Source organism: Rana temporaria, chromosome 2, assembly GCF_905171775.1.
Source record: "Rana temporaria chromosome 2, aRanTem1.1, whole genome shotgun sequence".
Lineage (NCBI taxonomy): Eukaryota > Metazoa > Chordata > Amphibia > Anura > Ranidae > Rana > Rana temporaria.
This window is the reverse complement of record NC_053490.1, coordinates 519,866,500-519,886,339: the sequence shown is the minus strand read 5'-3', so window position 1 is coordinate 519,886,339 and position 19,840 is coordinate 519,866,500. Positions and strand designations below refer to the sequence as shown.

Genomic DNA, 19,840 nt, shown 5'->3' with positions numbered 1-19,840 from the left:
CTTTTGGTTCAGCTCCAATTTTTACAGGCAACAATGCGGCGTAGCCATGGGAGCCAAGTACGCTCCCAGTTTGGCCAATTTATTCATGGCCAAATGGGAGGAGGACGTCATCTACAGGGATCGCAATCCCTGTCTTGCCCTATGGGCACGATACATTGATGACGTCCTCCTCCTATGGGAAGGCTCTGCATTACAGCTTAACACATTTTTTTTGACTATTAACAATAATGACAGAGGGATTCAGTTTACACATGAAGCCAGCCAAGAAAAAATCTATTTCTTGGATCTCACTATTGTTAAAAATCAGAATAGCTTCAAAACTACATCGTATTTCAAGCAAACGGATCGAAATTCATATATTCCCATTGAAAGCTGCCATAAGAGATCTTGGCTCCAATCGATACCAAAGAGCCATTTTATCAGAATGAGACGTAATTGCTCAGATATCACGGATTACCAAACACAATCCGACATTCTAAAGGCAAGAATGGTGGAAAAAGGATATGACAGTGATTTGGTCGACACTGTCCAGAAAGAGGTGGCAGGGATCGATAGGATCTCTCTATTGGAAAACGAAACCACATATTCCTCCCAGCACTTCATGGTTAGGAAGATCATTCGAAAACACTGGCACTTGCTAGAAAACGATAAAATTATCAATACGTTCTTGCCAGCTAAACCGGAAAAGAGATCTTCAGAGGCGTTCCTTCTCTGAGGGATAGAGAGTGAGGCCCAGAGTGAAAAGCCAGCAAAGCAAATAGCGTAGGATCGGCCATGACTGTGTGGAGGTAGGGCAAGTAAGGGTTAAAGCGGGGGTTCACCCTATATAAAAAAATTTTTTTTTTTTTTTTCCTCTAGCATTAAATTCGGCATAGTAGCGCGAGCTACAGTATGCCTGTCTGTATTTTTTTATCCCCGTACTCACTGTGCAATTGTATATTGAAGATTCCGGGGAATGGGCGTTCCTATGGAGAGAGAAGGTGATTGACGGCCGGCCCTGGCACGTCACGCTTCTCCGGAAATAGCCGAAATAGGCTTGGCTCTTCACGGCGCCTGCGCATAGCCTGTGCGCCGTGAAGAGCCGAGACCTACTCCGGCTGTCTTCGGGGAGCGTGACGTGCCAGAGCCGGCCGTCAATCATCCTCCCTCTCCATAGGCACGCCCATTCCCCGCGGGAGTCGGAATCTTCAATGTACAATAGCACAGTGAGTACGGGAATAAAAAAATACAGACAGGCATACTGTAGCTCGCGCTACTATGCCGAATGTAATGCTAGACTGTTGTTAAGGAGGGTGAACCACCGCTTTAAAGAAAAGGAAGGAAGCTGGTTGGTGGAAAAAAAATGTAATGGTGTGCAGAGAGGGGAGGAGTATTATAAAAGGGGGAGGCGTGGACTCGGGAGGAAAGTGCGGGAGGGAACGACCAAGGAGGCAGGTTTTTCCCACCCACCCTCCCTATTTGTGCTGTTTTGGTGTCGTTTGTGTGTTTTCTTTTATTTCAGGTCCAAAGGATATGTTCGTCATGACAGCGGTAGCAGTGTGGTTGGCGGTGTTCGTTGGTCTTTGATGGTGGCAGTTACAGATGTGATGGAAATGGTGGTGGGCTCATCGGTGGGATGGGACCCTTATGGGGGATTATTCCAGTAGAACGGTGTCCGCTGGAATACGGTGATGGTTGCACTGCGGTGGGAAAAGGTTCGTCCCCGAGCTGGGTCGGCTGGGGGCCGGTTATGGTTAATGGTTTCCGCAGTGTAAGGTAAAAGAAAGGAAGGTTAAGCCGGGTTACCGTCAAAAACCAATAAGCTGGGTTATTATTATTATTAAAATGGTTATTAAATTGTTAAAGGAGTTCTCTAAGCTAAAACTTTTAACCCCCGCTGTGCCCGGGCTGTAAAACTATACAAAATAAACTTTCACTTACCTGCCTACGATCCCCCGTTGTTCCGTTATCGCCGCCCGTGCTCCGGTTCCTGTCAGCTTCCTCTTCCTGCGGGTCGGTGACTCACCGTGCGCTCAGCCTATCAGCGGCCGCGGCGGGACATTGCTGCGGCCGCTGATAGGCTGAGCGCACGGTGAGTCACCGACCCGCAGGAAGAGGAAGCTGACAAGAACCGGAGCACGGGCGGCGATAACGGAACAACGGGGGATCGTAGGCAGGTAAGTGAAAGTTTATTTTGTATAGTTTTACAGCCCGGGCACAGCGGGGGTTAAAAGTTTTAGCTTAGAGAACTCCTTTAAGGAAAAAAGTTTGGTGATTTAATTATTTTATTTAAAATTATTTATGTTTAAAATAAAAATTGGCTGGCGTGGCCATTTTTACTCCAACAACTTGTGTCTCTCGTTAATCTAGAAGGGGGGTAAGGTAATGGTAACAAGGAGGTGTGGGTGTTGGGGGGAGTTAATTGGGCTATCCGAATTACACTGGTCATGGCACCTAACGTAGTAGATCCACCACCTAAGAAAGTGTCTTTCTTTCAGAGAGAAATTAAAGGATACCATCAGTGCCGTAAGTGCCAGCTGTTTTCACTCAATAAGATTAGGAATAAAAAAACAGAGTTATTCCGTTCAACCAGTACCACCAGGGAACATCGGATTGAATCCTTTGTGATCTGTAGTTCTACAGGGGTTGTGTACCTTATAGAATGTCCATGCGGGCTTCAGTACATTGGGAGAACCAAAAGAGCTATGCAGGTACGCATAGGGGAACATATATCCAACATTCGTAGTGGGTACAAGGATCATTCTGTCTCCAGACATTATGATCTTTGTCATCAACGTGATCCTGCTAACACCATCTTCCTGGGTATTGACCGGTATAGCCCACATTGGAGAGGGGGCTCTTTGGTTAGGGAAATATCGAAGATGGAAATGGCATGGATACATAGGGTACGATGTTACACACCTTATGGTCTAAACATCGACATCGATGTCAATGCGTTTATAGATAACAGTTAGCATAAGCGAGTGTGAACCTCATCTGAGTTCCCAGAATATCATGACTACAGCCATTGGTATTCCTATCATAGTTCATTTGGTTTTTCAAAAAAATCATATCACGTCAATAAATAATTAGGCGCACCATCATTTAGATGGTTAGACCCATTGGCCCGGATTCAAAGAGATCTGCGCATTATTTACGGAGGCGCAGGGCAACGATTTTGCCATGCGCCCCCGCAAATTTGCTCTGCTGCCCTTGATTCACGGAGCAGAAGCTCCGTGAACTGCGCGGGCGCGCCGGCAAAATTGCCCGGCGCTAGAGCACGCAATTTAAATGATCCCGTAGGGGGCGGGAATCATTTAAATTAGGCGCGCTCCCGCGCCGAGCGTAGAGCGCATGCTCCGTCGGGAAACTTTCCCGACGTGCATTGCGGCAAATGACGTCGCAAGGACGTCATTTGCTTCCAAGTGAACGTGAATGGCGTCCAGCGCCATTCACGAATCACTTACGCAAACGACGTTTTTTACGCGGGAACGACGGGTATACTTTAGCATTGGCTGCCCCTACTATTAGAAGGGGCAGCCTTACGCTAAACACGCCGTACGGAAACGACGTAACTTGCATACGCAGGGCTCGCGCAACATTGTGAATCGGTGTTAGTATGCAATTTGCATACTATACACTGAGCACAATGGGAGCGCCCCCTAGCGGTCATCGCAAGAATGCAGCCTAAAATATGCGTGGCATAAGAGCCTTATGCCACGCAGATTTTAGGCTGCAGTCGGCGTTACGATGTTCCTGAATCAGGAGCATTCGTAACGCCCGAGCAAGTAAGCAATTGTGCTGTGTAACCTATGGTTACACAGGCGCAATTGCTTCTTGAATCTGGGCCATTGACGATTGACGAGACATCCGAGCACATCTCAAAAGTTGTTGCAATCACATCATGAAATGTTATACATAGAAATATCCAGTAGGGGGCAATATTTGGCATGGATTGATATCACATCCTATGCAAATGTTAGTCTAAGAGAAGTCCCCACTGGAGATTCCCATTATTTATATTTTATATTCAATATTCTCCTTTCCTTAGTATTAAGAATTGTTGAACCTCTTAACACACTCTCAATTGGAGAATGTCTTGTTAAAGTTCTTCTAATATCTTGTTCACCAATATTTAAACAAAAAAATTATTTTCATTTCATTTTCTGGCACTCAAGACAATTTATGTTAGCACAATTTGTTTTAGGCTAACTATTAATATTATCTGTTTAGGTCGTGATATGCTGGTCCTTACAGCACAATTCTCCCAGGGAAGTATGGGCAACATTTGCCCACTACTATAATGTAACTGTAAGCTTCCTGTCACTTCCTCCCCCCCGGCCGATTGTTGCTGTTTTCGGTGGGCGGGTGGAGGTGATGAGAGAGGCGCACGATGTGTGTCATCTTGGTGGGAGGAGCGCGCAGTATCTGCGGTAGTGTGGGCAGTTTTCCCTCACTTAAGATGGGCGCTCCTACTCATCAGCCCATAGACTTACATAGGGAATCGATCCGGTCATGTGATCAGTCACATGACCGGGTGTTTTGGAGAGGAAATGCTGGCAGCTTGCTGATCCTCAGACACAGATTTCAATCTGAATGGGGGGGACCCTGGTACCTTAAGGTAAGGCTTTGATTCCATGCCCTCGGATTCAGGAGACCAGATCCTGTTCGCCTGGCCACCATTAACACTCGTAGGTTCCTCCCCCTGGGCCAATATGGGCAAAGTGTTGTTTTTATTCAAGCACACAATGTAAGCTTTGGAGCTGTTAAAGGATCACTAAACAAAAACTTTTTTGGGGCTAAATAGCTTGCTTTACCTTATAGCAGTCTTGATTTCATGTCCTCATTGTCCGTTTTTGCTTTGAAGCAGCTGAAATCCTCACTTCCTGGTTCTCTGGCTCCATAGTAAATTTCTCATGGGAGCTTCTCACGGTGGTCCAAGCTGTGTGTCTAAAACTCCTGCCAAAGGAGCCGAACGGCGATTCGCATGCGCAGTATAGCGCCGACTCGCCGTTTGGCTCCTTTCGCCAACCGTGACGCGGCTTACGCAACGAGGGGGAGCTCGTTTTTGGTCAAAATGACAATCACAGACATGTGAGGAACGCCCACTCCCGCGGGACTCGCAACGGGTGAATATGCTGTACAAAGGTATGTACAGCTTCAAAAAAAATAATAATAGCCTTAATCGTATTGTAATGTGGGGGGCCATTGTAATAAAAAAAAAGTAGTTTTTAGGGTGAACTACCCCTTTAACTTCTATGTCTCTATACCCTGTAAACAGTCATTTCATCAAATATTTTTTTTCCTTTAGTGACCCTTTAAGCTTTCAAAATTATTATTATTATTTTCATAATTTCATTATTAACCACTTCCCGACCGCCGCATGTAGATATACGACGGCAGAATGGCACGGACAGGCACATCAACGTACCTGTCTGTACGTGCCTGCCTAGACTTGGGTCGGGGGTCCGATTGGGACCCCCCCCGCTACACGCGGCGGTCGGGTCCCCTCGGGGAGCGATCCGGGACGACGGCACGGCTATTCGTTTATAGCCGCTCCGTCGCGATCGCTCCCCGGAGCTGAAGAACGGGGAGAGCCGTATGTAAACACGGCTTCCCCGTGCTTCACTGTGGCGGCTGCATTGATCGAGTGATCCCTTTTATAGGGAGACTCGATCGATGACGTCATTCCTACAGCCACACCCCCCTACAGTTGTAAACACACACTAGGTGAACACTAAATCCTACAGCGCCCCCTGTGGTTAACTCCCAAACTGCAACTGTCATTTTCACAATAAAGAATGCAATTTAAATGCATTTTTTGCTGTGAAAATGACAATGGTCCCAAAAATGTGTCAAAATTGTCCGAAGTGTCCGCCATAATGTCGCAGTCACAAAAAAAATCGCTGATCGCCGCCATTAGTAGTAAAAGAAATAAATAAAAATGCAATAAAACTATCCCCTATTTTGTAAACGCTATAAATTTTGCGCAAACCAATCGATAAACGCTTATTGCGATTTTTTTTTTTTTTACCAAAAATAGGTAGAAGAATATGTATCGACCTAAACTGAGGAAAAACAATTTTTATATATGTTTTTGGGGGATATTTATTATAGCAAAAAGTAAAAAATATTGCATTTTTTTCAAAATTGTCGCTCTATTTTTGTTTATAGCGCAAAAAATAAAAACCGCAGAGGTGATCAAATACCACCAAAAGAAATCTCTATTTGTGGGTCTTTAGGCAGCATATTGGTCCGGTCCTTAAGTGGTTAATAAACCAGTCTATTCACTGAAAAATAATTGCTTCTATTCAAATGGAGCCAACATATAATTATTTTTCCCTTATCCAAAATGGCTGTTTTGGTAATGGGATAGCTGGGAGCTCAGAAGGGGGCAGTCCCTTTTGTAAAATGCTGATATAAATAGCGGTGAGTCAGCACGCCGCTCGTGCCCCAGGACAAAGTTGAAACGGCTTGGGTAAAGCGGCGTGCTGACGCCACTGCGTTACACTGAGTCCCGGAGTGAACGGGCTGTGTTAGCTGGCCGGCTACAGAACTTTTTATATCTACTCAAATGTGAGTGTGTTTTTAATTTACATATTTTATTAGATTTGTTATTGGATTACGCTATGTGCGCCCTTTTTTCCTTTCCTCTTGTTTGGGTGTGATCAACATCGTCCTGAGCGGCAGAGGATCCGAGAGATTTGGGGTGAAGACATTCTTGCCACACAAACCTATAGGCTGGGTTCATAGCCACAGGCTCACAGAAGATCTCTAATTGGGATCTTCTCATCTGGTAAGAAGCTGATAATCAAAGAGAATTGCGCTTTTTTTGCGGAGGCGCAGGGCAACGATTTTGCCCTGCGCCCCCCGCAAATTTGCTCCGCTGCCCTCGATTAACGGAGCAGTAGCTCCGTAAATTGCGAGGGCGCGCCGGCAAAATTGCCCGGCGCTAGAGCACGCGATTTAAATGATCCCGTAGGGGGCGGGAATCATTTAAATTAGGCGCGCTCCCACGCCGAGCGTAGAGCGCATGCTCCGTCGGGAAACTTTCCCGACGTGCATTGCGGCAAATGACGTCGCAAGGACGTCATTTGCTTCAGAGTGAACGTGAATAGCGTCCAGCGTCATTCACGAATCACTTACGCAAATGACGTAACATTCAAATATCGCGACGCGGGAACGACGGGTATCCTTTAGCATTGGCTGCCCCTACTATTAGAAGGGGCAGTCTTACGCTAAAGACGCCGTACGGAAACGACGTAAATTGCGTACGCAAGGCTCGCGCAACATTGTGAATCGGTGTTAGTATTAAATTTGCATACTATACACTGAGCACAATGGGAGCGCCCCCTAGCGGGCATCTCAAGAATGCAGCCTAAAATATGCGTGGCATAAGAGCCTTATGCCACGCAGATTTTAGGCTGCAGTCGGCGTTACGATGTTCCTGAATCAGGAGCATTCGTAACGCCGGAGCAAGTCAGCAATTGCGCTGCGTAACTATGGTTACGCAGGCGCAATTGCTCTCTGAATCTGGGTCACTGTGGTGGAAGATCCTCTTTACTATCTGGTCACCTTTCGTGGTGTTTTTTACACCATTTGTTTCCTCTAGAGGAACAGCACATCTTGAGAGAGAGAGAGAGAGACGATCACTCTTTGAATCACTTTTCATTTATTTTTGTCACAGAGTCTCAATTTTTATTTGAGGACTAATTTTTCATTGAATTTCACTAAGATTGGGTTCTACATTCTCTTTGGAGACCTTCTTCATCTTTGATTGTCCACTCAGTGGTCGACACTTATTATATTTGCGCAGCTTGTTTTTTTCTTATGTAAAGTGATGTGAGCTGCCGCGTGACGTCAGTTCCGTTTTTTCGTCTGAAAGACGAATGGCCGGAAGTGGGGTTGTCCCGATACCACTTTTTTAGGACTGAGTACAAGTACCGATACTTTTTTTTTATGTAGTCGCCGATACCGAAATGTGTCCCCAAATGCAGCCATGTCCCCCCACAAATGCAGCCATGTCCCCCCACAAATGCAGCCATGTCCCCCACATATGCAGCCATGTCCCCCCCCATATGCAGCCATGTCCCCCACATATGCAGCCATGTCCCCCACATATGCAGCCATGTCCCCCCCCCCCATATGCAGCCATGTCCCCCCCCCCATATGCAGCCATGTCCCCCCACATATTGCAGCCATGTCCCCCCACATATATGCAGCCATGTCCCCCCACATATATGCAGCCATGTCCCCCCACATATATGCAGCCATGTCCCCCACATATATGCAGCCATGTCCCCCACATAATGCAGCCATGTCCTACATACCTTGATCGTGCCGCCGTTAATCAGCGTGTGGGGAACATTACAGCTTTTGTTTGAATGGCTGTATCCCCGCCGCGTATAGACACTCCCCCATGCGCGGGATTGGACAGATTATCCGTCCAATCCCGCGCAAGGGGGAGTGTCTATACGCGGCGGGGATACAGCTATCCAAACGAAAGCTGTAATGTTCCCCGCACGCTGATTAACGGCGGCGGCTTTGCAGTTTGCGGCGACTGGTTTGCGGCGGCGGGGGGGAACAAGTATTCTATTTCAGTATCGGGGGTATTTGCGGGAGTACGAGTACTCCCGCAAATACTCGGTATCGGTCCCGACAACCCTAGCCGGAAGTAACAATGCTCCCGCCTCCCGGCCAGTGTTGCCAACCTACCAGATAGAAATTTACTGGCACGACACCCGAAATTTACTGGCGCAGCCACGTTTTTACTGGCATTTCACAAAAGTTACTAAATTACATTTTTAGGTGCAAATTTCAGTATTTAGGCTACAAATAGGCAAATAGCAATGTGATTTAAGGTAGATATTAAGGTAAAAAAAAATATTTTTGTTATTTTCGATATAAGGGCAAATTATTTAGTCACATCACCCCCTGCCTCCATCCCCCTCTGCCACCAACACCCCCTGCCTTCACCCCCCTCTGCAGGGCCACAATCTCCGCCTGCCTCCAATCTCCCCCAGGCCCCCTGCCTCCATCGCCCCCTGCCTCTATCCCCCTCTGTGGTGCCACCAACAACCCCTGTCTCCATCCCCCACCCTCTGCAGTTCCACCATCCCCCTCTGCGGTGCCACCAACACCTCCTGCCTCCAATCAACCCCTGCCACTATTTCCCCCTGCCTCCAATCTCCCCCAGCCTCCATTGCCCCCTGCCTCCATCCCCCTCTGCGGTGCCACCGCAGCCACCATCACCCCCTGCCTCCAATCTCCATGCACATTTCCAAGCCAAACCGATCTCGGCTATTTTTACTGGCACATTCCCACAACCACGGACATTTACGAACGGGGGAAAAAAAGTGCCAGTTTTTACGAACTGTCCGTAAAAATACGGCCGGTTGGCAACACTGCTCCCGGCGCCCATAGAAGCACTGTCACGGGGACGGGAAGCTTATCAGCGATTTGCAATGCGCTGTGTACGGTGTGTGTACGGTGAACACTTTTAGATATAGCTGCCCCAGACTGTACTCATGCTTACTTTATTTACACATTTTTGTTTACTCACAGTAGCGCATTAGACACATTTTTTATATACATAGGCTCTGAGGTGGATGGGTGTGGATTGCATGCACCTATCAATCCCCGGGTGTAGGGGGGGGGGGGGGCAGGATCCGATAACAGTGTTATCGGATCCTGCCCCCCCCCCCCGGGATTGATAGGTGCATGCAATCCACACCCATCCACCTCAGAGCCTTATTGTATGTATAATCTGCTGGGACTTGTAGTTCTCCAATCTCCATCTTCTCCATGAGCCCCAGGAGAAGATGGAGAACTACAAGTCCCAGCAGTCTAACTACAATAACAGGCTCCAAGGTGGATGGGTGGGGATCAGGCAGTGCACAGGCTAATGACTTTGGGGGCGAATATAACACCACATAAATACCCTTTTCCCTTATTTATGTGGTGTTATATTCGCCCCCAAAGTCATCAGTGGTGCACTGCCTGATCCCCCACCCATCCACCTCGGAGCCTGTTATTGTAGTTAGACTGCTGGGACTTGTAGTTCTCCATCTTCTCCTGGGGCTCATGGAGAAGATGGAGATTGGAGAACTACAAGTCCCAGCAGATTATACATACAATAAGGCTCTGAGGTGGATGGGTGTGGATTGCATGCACCTATCAATCCCCGGGGGGGGCAGGATCAGATAACACCACACATGGGCAGTGGATCGCCCACTCAAAGGAATATCAATCTGAAGGGGAAAAGGTATTTATGTGGTGTTATCTAATCCTGTCCCGACGAGCTTGTGCGCAGAAGCGAACACATACGTGAGCAGCGCCCGCATATGTAAACGGTGTTCAAACCACACATGTGAGGTATCGCCGCGATTGGTAGAGCGAGAGCAATAATTCTAGCCCTAGACCTCCTTTGTAACTCAAAACATGCAACCTGTAGATTTTTTTAAATGTCGCCTATGAAGATTTTAAAGTGTAAAAGTTTGTCGGCATTCCACGAGCGGACGCAATTTTGAAGCGTGACATGTTGGGTATGAATTTACTCGGCGTAACATTATCTTTCATAATATTAAAAAAAATGGGGATAACTTTACTGTTGTCTTATTTTTTAATTTAAAAAAGTGTAATTTTTTCCCAAAAAAGTACGCTTGTAAGACCGCTGCGCAAATACGGCGTGACAGAAAGTATTGCAACGATCGCCATTTTATTCTCTAGGGTGTTAGGATAAAAAATATATATAGTGTTTGGGGGTTCTACTTAGAGGGAAGAAGATGGCAGTGAAAATAGTGAAAAATTACATTAGAATTGCTGTTTAACTTGTAATGCTTAACTTGTAATACCAACGGCCACCACCAGATGGCGCCAGCTCACATCTGGTGGTAATAACTTGTAATACCAACGGCCTACCACCAGATAGCGCCAGCTCACAAGCAAAGTCGCCAGGACACTATTTCTAGTCGCCATGGCGACCGGGATTTGTCGAGCCCTGCTGTATACCAATCTTTTGGGAATCTGCCCACTTGTTTGTGAGATTGTCTTTCTGGTATGTTGATCCACACATGGCCTTGTAAAATGACAGATGCAATATAAGTCCTCTGGAGATTCCCCTTCATTAGGGTAAGTCACCTAATCTGATCATGTAATACATGTGTGCTTATTTGCCTTGAACTGCATACATGTGTGCTTAGTTGCATTGAGCTGCATACATGTGTGCTTAGTTGCATTGAGCTGCATACATGTGTGCTTGGTTGCATCGGACACCCATCCACCTAGGAGCCTTATATTCTAACCTGCTGTTACTTGTAGTTCTCCATCTTCTCCTGGGGCTCAGGTGCATGCAATCCACCATCTATGGGACTACAAGTCCCAGCAGTGAGAAAAACTGGACAAAGATGGTGGATAGCATGTACCTGAGCCCCAGGAAACAATGGAGAACTACAAGGAGGATGAGTGGCCATTCCTTTTTTTAATGCTGGGACTTGTAGTAGTGTTGTACTTGTAAGAAGAAGAGGCTGGAGCCTGGAGGAGTGTGTCTGTCTGCCCTGCCACCCTGTGTTAGTCTGGGGGGGGCGGGTTGATTGCTGTGTCCATCACCCCCTGCCATGTGTATAGTGTAGCACTGTAGCTGACCTGATTGGGGGGTTGCAGAATTCAGATATGTGCTATTTACAGGGTGCAGATATGTGCTATTTACAGGGTGCAGATATGTGCTATGTACAGGGTGCAGATATGTGCTATGTACAGGGTGCAGATATGTGCTATGTACAGGGTGCAGATATGTGCTATGTACAGGGTGCAGATACCGTGTTTCCCCGAAAATAAGCCCGGGTCTTATATTAAATTTGGCAACACAAGACACAGTAGGGCTTATTTTCGGGGTAGGTCTTACCATGTAATGTGCGGTCTTTTAACCCCCCCTCCCAGCCAGACCGGAATCCCCAGTGTGAACTGAGTTCAAATGCTTGTAAAATCCTATAATCCACTCTATTACAGTATTATATAATGTACAATTTGTGTGTTTCTGTAATATAATTTTGACACCTACCTTTGTTATAGCGCCTCTGTGACCCACCGGAGCTCTCTTCCCCGCATTTATATCAGAGAAACACACATATTGTACATTATATAATACTGTAATAGAGTGGGTTATAGGATTTTATAAGCATTTCAAACTAGGGCTTATTTTTGGGGTAGGGCTTATATTGCAGCCCTCCTGAAAATGAATGCTAGGTCTTATTTTTGGGGTAGGTCTTACTTTCGGGGAAACAGGGTATGTGCTATGTACAGGGTGCAGATATGTGCTATGTACAGGGTGCAGATATGTGCTATGTACAGGGTGCAGATATGTGCTATGTACAGGGTGCAGATATGTGCTATGTACAGGGTGCAGATATGTGCTATGTACAGGGTGCAAATATGTGCTATGTACAGGGTGCAGATATGTGCTATGTACAGGGTGCAGATATGTGCTATGTACAGGGTGCAGATATGTGCTATGTACAGGGTGCAGATATGTGCTATGTACAGGGTGCAGATATGTGCTATGTACAGGGTGCAGATATGTGCTAGGTACAGGGTGCAGATCTGTGCTAGGTACAGGGTGCAGATCTGTGCTAGGTACAGGGTGCAGATCTGTGCTATGTACAGGGTGCAGATCTGTGCTATGTACAGGGTGCAGATCTGTGCTATGTACAGGGTGCAGATCTGTGCTAGGTACAGGGTGCAGATCTGTGCTAGGTACAGGGCGCAGATATGTGCTAATTTATAGGGTGGGAAGGTGGGAACCCCTCATTATGGGCACAGGGAGGCTGCATATGATGTGCACAGTTAGGCTGCATTTGAAGAAATAGAAACTTGCATTTGGCTGCTCTACCTATTTCTCTTTTAAACTTACCCAGGTTCTCATTTGACTCGTAGGTACTGATCATTGTGGATTATTTTTTTTTTGTCAAAATGACTGGAAATTCGGTTCCATCTTTGAAACTATTTCCCTTCGCAAGCCGTTCCAATGAAGAAAAAAAGAGGATAAAGGAGCTTGGACCAAATCAACCCAAATTGCAAATCCAGCAGAAGTCATGTGATCGTGGTCGAGTTTACACTCGAAGCTTTTCCCCCACTACATATAGCAAATGGAGTTGGCTGGCTGGATGTGATGTGACCAATGCCTATTATTGTTTTCCCTGTTTGCTCTTTCAAAGTCCTGGCACTGACAAATTGTGGATTTCAACAGGGTTTTGCGACCTTAAACACCTCTCTGTCAAGTGCGAGCGGCATCAAATGACCCAAAGCCACATTAACAACCTTGTGAAGCTTGGGTTTTTTGGGAAGAGTAGCATTAGCGAACAGCTAAATGAAGGCAACAGAATTGCCGTTATAAGACACAACGAAGAGGTCACAAACAATCGTCACATCCTGTCTAGAATAATAGACTGCGTGAAATTTTGTGGCGCATTTGAGCTGGCTTTGCGTGGCCACGACGAGAGCGAGAGATCGGAGAATCCTGGCGTATTCCGTGGCTTGGTGGATTTTGTTGCTTCTCTTGATGGAGTTTTGAAAGAGCACCTTGAGAATTCCACGGTTTTTAAGGGAACTATAAAAACCGTGCAGGACGAGCTGTTGGACTGTATGTTGTCCGTTGTGAGGGAGCACATTATCCAAGAAGCACGGAGCAGCGATTTTATCTCAATCCAGGCCGACGAGACCACCGATATTGCCACACGGTGCCAACTTGTAATTGTACTGCGCTACATCGATGCCAAAAACCACGTGCAGGAGAGGTTTTTAGAGTTTATTTCTCTGCAGTCTACTACAGCAGATTCCATCGCTACAGCGCTACAAGAGCGCCTTGCTGTCATCCTTCCGGAGGATCAGAAACATAAGCTGATCTCCCAAGCGTATGATGGAGCCAGCGTGATGAGGGGTGCCACTGCAGGCGTTCAAAAGAAGATACAAGATGTGTACCCAAATGCCCATTACATCCACTGCTATGCACATCCGCTGAACCGAATAATGCAACATGCCACTTCTCAAATGCCCAAAGTGAGAATATTTTTTGCAAACCTTGGAGGATTTGCCAGCTTTTTTTCCAGATCACCCAAGTGCACAGATGTGCTTGATAAAATAGTTGCCCATAGACTACCGACATCAAGCAGTGTCCGATGGAACTTCCACAGCCGTGCCGTCAGTACGGTGTTTGAGCACAGAGAGGACCTCATCCGCTGTTTTGAAGAAATCCGAGCCTCAGGTGACTTTGATTTTGTTACCATGAGAGAGGCAGGATGCTTTTCCGCGCTACTGGATAATGAGGATTTTTATTTTTTTCTGACGCTTTTCCACACCATCTTGCCCCATGTGGACCTCCTCTACGCCAAACTCCAGAAGAAGGACATAGATTCAGTCCACATTAGGGGGAGCATTCAGCAGTTCCAGAAGAACATAGAGAAGATCAGGTACCCTGCTTCTCCGAAAATAAGCCCTACCCCGAAAATAAGACCTAGCGTGAGTTTCTAGGTTGGCTGCAATATAAGCCCTAGTTAAAGTCCTTGTAAAAACATGTAATCCGTTCTGTAAAAAGATTATATAATGTGCAGTGTGTCTCCCTTTTGTAACTTTATTGTGGAAAATACCTTATTTACAGCACTGCTGGGTGCTCACGTGACACCCTGGAGCTCTTCTCCTCTCCTCCCATGTGATGTCAGCTGTTTTTTTTTTTTTTTTTCCAATAAAACTTTATTAAGCCCCTACCCACTGCAGTACTCAGAGTGGGGCTGACATAATTGGGGATCTTGGCCCCTCCCTCTGCAGTATTTGGAGTAGGGAAGAAGAGCTCCAGCGGCTCACGTAAGCGGCACTGTAAGTAAGGTATTTTCCACAATAATGTTACACAAGGAGACACACTGCACATGATATTATCTTTTCACAGAACGGATTACATCATTTTATAAGGTCTTTAAACAAAGGTTTATTTTTGGGATTACAGAATTTCACAATGCTGACTCCAGAGCTGACAGGGGGAGAAACCTTTTTGTACATACCATAAATAAATAAGACATCCCCTGAAAATAAGCCCTAGTGTGTTTTTTTTAGCCAGAATTAATATAAGACCCGGTCTTATTTTCGGGGAAACACGGGTAGCAGTTGTATTCCTCCTTTTACATGTGTTGTTGTTGTTATTATTTGTATTATTATTATTATTATTATTTGTATTATTATTTGTATTATTATTATTTGTGTTATTATGGTTCATACATTTTGCAGAGATTCTATCCCATCCCTGGTTGACCCAAGCAGTCAAGGTGTTTCTCAACCGAGGAGGCAGTGCTCGCTGAATCCGGGAGAACATAAACGCATTGCATCTGAGGTGAGTTTATTTGTTGCAATATTTTTATTTTGATAGCTCTGTTATAGATATGAAGATTGTAAAGAAAAATATTTTTCTTACAATATTCATATAAAAATGATGTGATCTAAAAGGATTTTCTATTCCCTCCTAGTGGATAACATGAGTATTACAGCCTTCATCTGTGTTGGCTGCTTGAGCATCAGAAATGCATGAAACCTGACATATTTACTAAGAATGTCTTGTTCATGTGTATTTAGTAGGGTTGTCCCGATACCGATACTAGTATCGGTATCGGGACCGATGCCAAGCATTTGCCCGAGTACTTGTACTCGGGCAAATGCTCTCGATGCTTCACCCGATACTTGTACTGTGTCCTCCTCCAGCCCCCCTCCGTTTTGCTGCAGTCTCTCTCCCTCTGTGCCCCCCCCGCCGTGTTTTCCTTCTCCTCCGTGTCCCTCACTGTTTCCTTCTCTCCTCCGTGTCCCCCTGCTGTTTCCTTCTCTCCTCCGTGTCCCCCACTGTTTCCTTCTCTCCTCCTTGTCCCCGCCGCTGTTTCCTTCTCTCCTCCGTGTCCCCGCCGCTGTTTCCTTCTCTCCTCCGTGTCCCCGCCGCTGTTTCCTTCTCTCCTCCGTGTCCCCGCCGCTGTTTCCTTCTCTCCTCCGTGTCCCCGCCGCTGTTTCCTTCTCTCCTCCGTGTCCCCGCCGCTGTTTCCTTCTCTCCTCCGTGTCCCTGCCGCTGTTTCCTTCTCTCCTCCGTGTCCCCGCCGCTGTTTCCTTCTCTCCTCCGTGTCCCCGCCGCTGTTTCCTTCTCTCCTCCGTGTCCCCGCCGCTGTTTCCTTCTCTCCTCCGTGTCCCCGCCGCTGTTTCCTTCTCTCCTCCGTGTCCCCCCGCTGTTTCCTTCTCTCCCCCGTGCGTCCCCGGAACTGTCAGGATGGAGAGCGGCGGTAGGAGCCGGTAAACCCGGCTCCTTACTGTTCCGAATGGACAGAGTCAGCGATGACTCTGTCCATTCACAGAACTGAAACATCGTAAACTGTGATTACAATGTTTCAGTTTATGAATGAAGAGAAGAGACGCTGTCTTCTCTCCTTTCATTTTCAGCGCAGCTGATGCTGCTGAGAAAGGGACAGGGGAACATGTGTCCCTAGTCCCTTTCTCTGTCTCAAAGGGGAGATGTCAGAGGTCTGTTAAGACCCCTGATATCTCACCAAAGCCCCCCCAAGAGGGCTGATTAAAAAAAAAAAAAAATTGCAATAAATAAAATAATAAAAAAAAAATGTAAATAGTAATAAAAAATTTAAAAACACACTGACTAAAAAAAAAAAGAAAAAAAAAACGCCACTGTAAAAAAAAAAAAAAAAAAGAAAAAAACGCCACGGTCACATCACATTAAAAAAAAAAAAAAAAGTATCGGCGAGTACTTGAAAAAAGTATCGGTACTTGTACTCGGTCTTAAAGTGGTATCGGGACAACCCTAGTATTTAGTTCTGAGAAGTTATGGATTCAAAACCACTGAAACTGATCTCCCTTTATAACTTAAAACTGAACATTTAAAATGACCATTTTTAACCACTTCCAGACCTGCGCACGACGATGTACGTCCTCTTTTTAAAGATTGATATCTCGGTAACGGCAGCAGCTGCTGCCACAACCGAGGTATCGATCTTTAGCGTGCGCGGTCTGGTAAATGATAACGGCGGTCTCCGCGGCGGATTCGCCGCGAGATCGCCGTTATCGGTGGCGGGAGAGGGCCCCCCCCTCCCGCCACTCTCCCGCGCCCTCCGCCGCTTACCAGAGCCGTTAGTAGCGGCGGAGGAGATCGGGACCATTCGGCTGGTGACTGGGGACGAGACTGAAGGAAAAATCTCCTTCGCCCGTCCTCATAGCTCTGCTGGGAGGAAGTGACGTCAAAACGAGAGACATTTTTTTTTTTTGTCATTTGAAAAAATGACATTTTCAAATTTTTTTTTTTTTTTTTTTTTTTTTTTGGCATTTTAGTCTAAATATGAGATGTGAGGTCTTTTTGACCCCAGATCTCATATATAAGAGGACCTGTCATGCTTTTTTCTATTACAAGGGATGTTTACATTCCTTATAATAGGAATAAAAGTGATCATTTTTTTTTTCAGTGTAAAAAGTAATAAAATAAATAAAAATAAATAAGAAAACAAAAAATTGTTTTTTTTTTAAATCGCCCCGTCCCGACGAGCTCGCGCGCAGAAGCGAACGCATACGCGAGTAGCGCCCGCATATGAAAACGGTGTTCAAATCACACAAGTGAGGTATCGCCGCGATCGTTGGAGCGAGAGCAATAATTCTAGCCCTAGGCCTACTATGTAGCTCAAAAAATGCAATCTCTAGAATTTTTTAAACATTGCCTATCGAGATTTTTAAGGGTAAAAGTTTGACGCCATGCCACGATCGGGCGCAATTTTTAAGCGTGACATGTTGGGTATCATTTTACTCGGCGTAACATTATCTTTCACAATATATAAAAAAATTGGGCCAAATTTATTGTTGTCTTATTTTTTAATTCAAAAAAGTGAATTTTTTTCCAAAAAAAGTGCGCTTGTAAGACCGCTGCGCAAATACGGTGTGACAAAAAGTATTGGAATGACCGCCATTTTATTCTCTAGGGTGTTAGAAAAAAATATATATAATGTTTGGGGGTTTTAAGTAATTTTCTAGCAGAAAAAACTGTTTTAGTCTTGCAAACACCAAATCTGAAAAACACCTAAGGTCTGGAAGTGGTTAAGTTGTGAAGGGAGATCAGTTTGTCAAGTTTCCGGCATTTCTGATGCTCAGGGAGCTAACAGAGATGACATTGACATTTGTCTTGACTACATCATTTTTGTTTTTCTCCTTCAATCCATAGGTCTGTGATGCCATCCTCTTGCACACCATGCAACGTTTCTCCTTCACAAACCACCTTGTTAGTGCCACCTTGCTTCAAGCAGACAAGTTTGATCAGTACGCAAAGGAGTTTCCGGAGGATGCACTGAGAAATACTTTAAAGGCCTATCCACTGCTCAAGAAGAGCAAGTTAAAGACAGAGCTTAGTCTCATCTACTGCACAGACGAGTTCAAAGAATGTAATGGTGCTGTGGCCCTATTGCAGCTGTTTACGAAGAACAATCTTAAAGAAGATTTTAATGAGACTGTCACTCTTCTGAAGATCCTGATCACCACACCTATGACCACAGCAGAAGCTGAGAGGTGCTTCTCAACCTTAAAAAGGATAAAGACTTTTTTGAGAAATGGCATGACCCAGGAAAGGCTGAATGCATTGGCCATGCTGTCCATGGAAAAGAGAGTGGTGACAGAGATGACTGATTTCAACCAGAAGGTCATTGAAAAATTTGCAAGCCAGAAAGAGAGGCGAGCAAAATTTATTTTCAAATAATTTTACTGGTGCGAATGTGAATGTGGCGTTCATTTGTATTCAGTCACCTTTACTTTGATTAAGAGTTTTTTTGGTTGCTGTTTGTTGTGCAATAAAGTTTTTGTTTACTGTTTTAAAAAAAAAATCACTGATTCGTGGTACATTTATTGCATTCTTTAAGGCCCTTTTCACACTACAAAATAAATCTGTTTTAATAATCCGTATTAAAATCCGTCAGATAATGTTAAAAAACGGAAGTTATACGTCCTTTATAACATATCATTAAAGTCTATGGGATTTTTTTATGTTCCGTAAAGATCCGTAATAGTCCGTTATAACGTACGTACGGACGTTGGTTATTACGGAATATGTGACGGGTCTTGCACTAATTTTTTTTCCGTTGCAAGTAACGGATATATTAACGTCCGTTATATTTTAACATTCAAGTCTATGGCGCACGGACATTAGTAAATGTCTCCGTAAATGTCCGTTATGTTAACGGACGTTAATTTTACTGAGCATGCTCAGTAAAGACTTCTGGAGCTGGACTTCAAGAAAGGGTGAAATGGTTTTTATTAACGGACGTTAGAAAGGAATGATATAACGAATGTATACGGATAAACATTATCCGTTTTCAATAAAGGAAGAATGGTAAAATATTTATCCGTATGTATCCGTTATTAAATCCGTTAATAAACGTCTGTTAATAGGTGTAATAACAGTAGTACCGGATATTCTAAAACGGACATACAATTTATAGTGTGAAAGAAGCCTAACAGTTGACTTAAACATTAAAGCGGTGGTTCACCCACACTAACAACATTTGAGCATTAAATTAGGCATAGTACCGCGAGCTTCAGTATGCCTGTATTGATTTTTTTAGCCCGGTACTCACTGTGCAATCCTCTATAGAAGATTCCGACTCCCCGCGGGGAATGGGCGTTCCTATCAAGAGGGAGGATGATTGACGGCCGGCTATGGCACGTCACGCTCCCCGAAGATAGCCGGAACAGGTCTCGGCTCTTCACGGCGCTATACGGCGCCTGCGCACAGACTATGCGCAGGCGCCGTGAAGCGCCAAGTCCTATTTCGGCTATTTCCGGAGAAGCGTGACGTGCCATAGCC

General features: G+C 45.4%; 1 protein-coding gene across 2 annotated transcripts; it reads left to right on the top strand.

The window, feature by feature from the left end:
* Positions 1-4,415: 4,415 nt before the first annotated feature.
* On the top strand, positions 4,416-18,846 carry LOC120928009 (zinc finger MYM-type protein 1-like). Of its 2 annotated transcripts, none has more exons than XM_040339067.1 (4): positions 4,416-4,600; positions 12,910-14,441; positions 15,250-15,352; positions 18,209-18,846. In XM_040339067.1, the coding sequence occupies exons 1-4, from the start codon at positions 4,442-4,444 to the stop codon at positions 18,734-18,736; spliced, it is 2,322 nt and encodes a 773-aa protein (XP_040195001.1). In that variant the 5' UTR covers positions 4,416-4,441; the 3' UTR covers positions 18,737-18,846. The 2 variants fall into 2 exon arrangements, with proteins under 2 accessions (XP_040195001.1, XP_040195002.1); XM_040339068.1 differs by lacking the exon at positions 4,416-4,600 and adding an exon at positions 6,598-6,775 and having other exon boundaries at positions 18,209-18,843.
* The last annotated feature ends 994 nt before the right edge of the window (positions 18,847-19,840 follow it).